Here is a 4,023-nt window from a genome sequence, read left to right on the forward strand (position 1 = left end):
CCCTCCAAACCTGCGCCTCAGGTCCAGCCTGAAAGGGCTGTGGGGTCCTTCTTCTTGTCATTTACCCGACACACTGCTTGGCACCCTCCAGAAGCTTCAATTCAATATAGCTTTCTTTGTTTTGCCACTGCATTTACAATCTCAACACCCTGAGAGGGTTTCCAGATCTTTATTTCAAGAAGCACTTAGCACAACCAGATGGCATAATGGTTGCATTCACTGGACACCCACATGGCTGACTGCAGTTCAAGTCCTGGACCAAGCGGCTTGAAATTCATGCCAGGTGCATGTGCATATGTGCCCAAGATCCCGAGAGGAAAATGGAGAAGGGATTATGGTGTGGCCATCCCCTCTGGGGGGTGATTTCTCACTTTCTGTCTCTCTGTTTCTCTGGCAAGTGCATGTGCCCTATACCAAAAATTTCTCTTAGAAAAACGAAACTTGGGACCAGCAGTTAGCATAAAGGCTATGTCATCGGACCTTTGTGTAGTTGACCACAGTTCAAGTCCCGTACCCAGTGACTTAAACTCATGCCGGGTGCGTATGCATGCATGCCCAAGATCCCTACAGGAGAATGGAGAAGGGACTGTGACATGGCCATTCTCCCTGGTGGGTGATTTCTCGTTTTCTGTCTCTCTCTGTCTCCCTCTGTCTTTCTGGCGAGCGCACGCGCCCTGTAGCAAAAACCTCTCCAAAACAAAAAAACCCACAAATTAAAATAAATAAATATATAAATAAATAAAATGAAGTTCAATATAATTTTTTAAAATAAAAATAAAAACCTAAAACAAAACAAAAAAGCACTTAGCTACATGCATGTCAAGAAGGACTTTGCTTCTGGTCATCAGTATTTCCCAGGTCACTGGAACACATCTCCTGACCTGCTCTCTAGTCTGTGTCTACAACAGAATTTTGAAAGGTATCTCCCGACACAGGTGCTCAATACACGTTCAGTAATCACTGCTTGCTCACACTGTCCATGGATACCTAAAGGAGCAGACAGCTGCCAAGGAGCCACGGTTCTCCTTTCTGCTTTTTATGAAGAAAATGGAAAATGCGCTACACAGTTCTACCCCTGTTCACAAGCAGGACTGGGGGTAGGCGGTGGGGCCATTGGGCAGGCCAGGACATGGGGCAAGGATGGTAAGATTTTTACACAGAAGTTCTGAACTCTACGTGGACAATTTTAGCTGCTGGCACCGGCAAGGAGGCTGACAGGGCTAAGAACACACAAACCCGCAGCCTCAGGATGTCCTACAATGTTCTGGAGAGGCTTTCTTCTACGATTTAAGGGTTTTAGAGAGCAGAGAAATGAAGCTCAACTGTCAGCTTAGAATGGAGACTACCTTAACACAGTAAAACTTCAGAATGAGCCAGACAGTGACACGGCAGGGAAACGCGACGCTCTGTGAGGCAGACACACCCCAAGAAGGTATCTGTTCAGGCCCAGAGATCTGCCCAAGGACACTGCTTGCCCATGATCTGGGGCTGGCGGAAGCTAGGGGTAGATCACGGTGTAAGGATCCTTTTGGGAGTGCTGTCTCTCTCTCTCTCTTGCAAATGGAAGAAATAAACTTGAAAGAGAAAACAAAAACAAAACTCAAAAAACTTCTGAATTCCTGTGGCCTCTGACCCCCTCGGCACAAGAGACCACACAGTTTCGGGATCTTAGATGAGGCAAATCCAACAGCAATTAGACTGTGGGCTTACACACGACCAGTTCTGTGACTCGCTGGCCCCCTCTGGCTCAGCTGTACTGAGTATTTTCTCCACTAGGTCCCTTTAAGTGTTAAGTAGATTATGGTCAATCACTTTTCAAATCACAAGTCCAAGTCTAACCTACGTTTGTTAGTAAATGACAGCCACACCTTTCTTTGGTTTCTACCAAACACCTCCCCCCAAAATAATTCAAGTATATGTCAGAGTATAAAATTAATCCTTGGAAGAAACACCTGAGTCCCCTGACCACAGAGAACTTCACACACCCGAGGGAGCTCAACGCTGCTACTGAAGAAGGTAAGCACACAGGACACTTGGGACCCTTTCTGACACACAGCCAACCTGGACCTCCAGGGCACCTGGATCGTGTGTGTTTATTATTCAACGGTGCCTGGGACGTACCAGTGTTCTGTAAGGACCAGGGCACATACTGCACAGCGCTACGCCTGACAACACTTCCCCGAGGAAATCCACGTGCACCATCAGCTGCTCTTCCATGTTTTTAGACTCCTAAAGTTGGCTCAAGCTGTCCAGAACTCAGGGTCAAGTTAACACAGCTTGCAATACATGTCTTGCCCCGGAAAAAAAAAATCCAACAGCCCACCAAAACTGTCACCAGCCCTTCCCACACTTACCAGTGCCATAGGGAGGATGCAGCCGATGGCAGTGAGCATCAACGGCCTGAAAAAATACAGGTGGTAGTTTCAATTTTTATTTAGAATTCTTACTTGCCAACTGCCTGAAATTGTTTAAGGCTACATGAATGAGTCTTCATGCCTCGGCCTGGGTTAAGCCACTCCGTGGGCCAATCACATTTGTTAACAGACACTAGTGGTCACTCACTAAAAAGCTGAGCTGAAAAGGAATGATCTGTGGGCCGGCTTCTGGGCCTGGGGTAAGGAACACGGAACGGGAAAGCCAGCCCACAGAGACTGAGATGGATGGGGGCAGGGGAGGAGGTAGGAAGGCACCGAAGGGGTGAGAGGAAGAAACAGGTCGAAGCACAGAGACAAAGGAGGAGGCGGACCAGCCTAGAATGGGGCAAAGTGCACATCGCAGGCCCCACAGGGCTCTGACTTGGGCAAGGATCTACCCTGAAGTCTAAGGTGAGTGTGGACTTCCCTTCTCAGTTCCGCACCTAGTGGGCTCAGCCTCCACCACCTGCCGTGACCTTGTCCCTTTCACACCTGTTCTTTACAGGTCCGTGGAGGGAGGGCTGACTGCAATCGAGGCACCTGCACACACATCGGATTAATAAACACAAATTTGAAGATTTCTCATCAGTCTAATCTTAATTTAGTTCTAATCACTGTGGTCTCCAATCATTAAAATCAATACCAAAAAACCTTACTCAATGAAATGTTGTTTACGCAAAATACAATAACGCAGAGATATGAAAGGTATTACTTCTTGACGATAAGGGTATGTCTATTTTAGAGCGTCAAGTATCTGTAGCGTGAAGAGCACCATGAAACCCATGCACGTCGACACTGGCCAGGCCCGCAACATCTCTATCCACCCGCCCCGCACTTCGGGCTGTCGTGAGGAAACCCCTGCCAGCCTATCTTTCAGGGTGCGTTTCACTGAACACCCTCTGGGGAGAACTTGGTACAGAGGCTGGCTCTTGCCCCTTCTACAATTCTCACCCTCAGGGGAGTGCCACGTAGGCAGGATGACTTCCTTTTCGGTGAGTCACGGGGCCAGACAAGCACACTCAGAAATGCAGATGGGAGCTGACGTGCCGTGGACCGTGCAGCAGGACGACGGGCAGTCTCCGTCCCGCAGCCACACGCCCATCTCATCCAGAGCTACTGCGGCTGTGCTGAGCCAAGGGGCCAGTCCCCGGCCACACAGCGGCTTCTCCAGACGCTTCTCCTCCCCGCTAACAGGACGCTGCTGCAGGCAGAGCTCTCTCTGCATGTGCCACACCCTCACACCCATGGGGCTGTCTAGGGCACGCAGGTGCCTTGCCTTCCAAACCCTTGGGGACACAGATGTAGCAGTAGGGGCCAGATACAGCTCCCTCACTGAAGGTTTAAAAAAAAAAAAAAAAAAAAGGCACAGCAGGAGTGCTAAAGGGGTCTCCTGAGGTGACAGGAAAGGTCAACACCTGACAGGTCTGAAGAGGCAAAAGTCCAGTGCAGGGGTGAAGGAAAAGGGCAGCGAAGAGCTCAGGCTGGAGTCTGAAGAAGCCGCTTCAGGTTTTTCAACAGAGCGAGATAATCAAAGTCAGTTTTCAGTGGATCAGAAAAACAGAAAATGTAGGTAGAAACGAGTTTATTAATAAAAATTTTCTGTCTCATC

The 4,023-nt window shown here is 48.9% G+C and overlaps 1 protein-coding gene across 2 annotated transcripts in view; it reads right to left on the reverse strand.

Moving 5' to 3' along the window:
- The window catches only part of ARIH2 (ariadne RBR E3 ubiquitin protein ligase 2), a 54,871-nt gene that overhangs the window by 31,330 nt on the left and 19,518 nt on the right, over positions 1–4,023 (reverse strand). The window contains exon 2 of one of the 2 annotated variants that reach the window (XM_014585191.2): positions 2,355–2,400. The exons of the other annotated variant lie outside the window; for it this stretch is intronic. Coding sequence (XP_014440677.1) covers positions 2,355–2,393 — 39 coding nt within the window. The 5' untranslated portion in view covers positions 2,394–2,400. The remainder of the gene's footprint in view (positions 1–2,354; positions 2,401–4,023) is intronic. 2 annotated transcript variants of the gene reach the window in all.

Source organism: Tupaia chinensis, unplaced genomic scaffold (genome assembly GCF_000334495.1).
Source record: "Tupaia chinensis unplaced genomic scaffold, TupChi_1.0 Scaffold149184_1, whole genome shotgun sequence".
Lineage (NCBI taxonomy): Eukaryota > Metazoa > Chordata > Mammalia > Scandentia > Tupaiidae > Tupaia > Tupaia belangeri.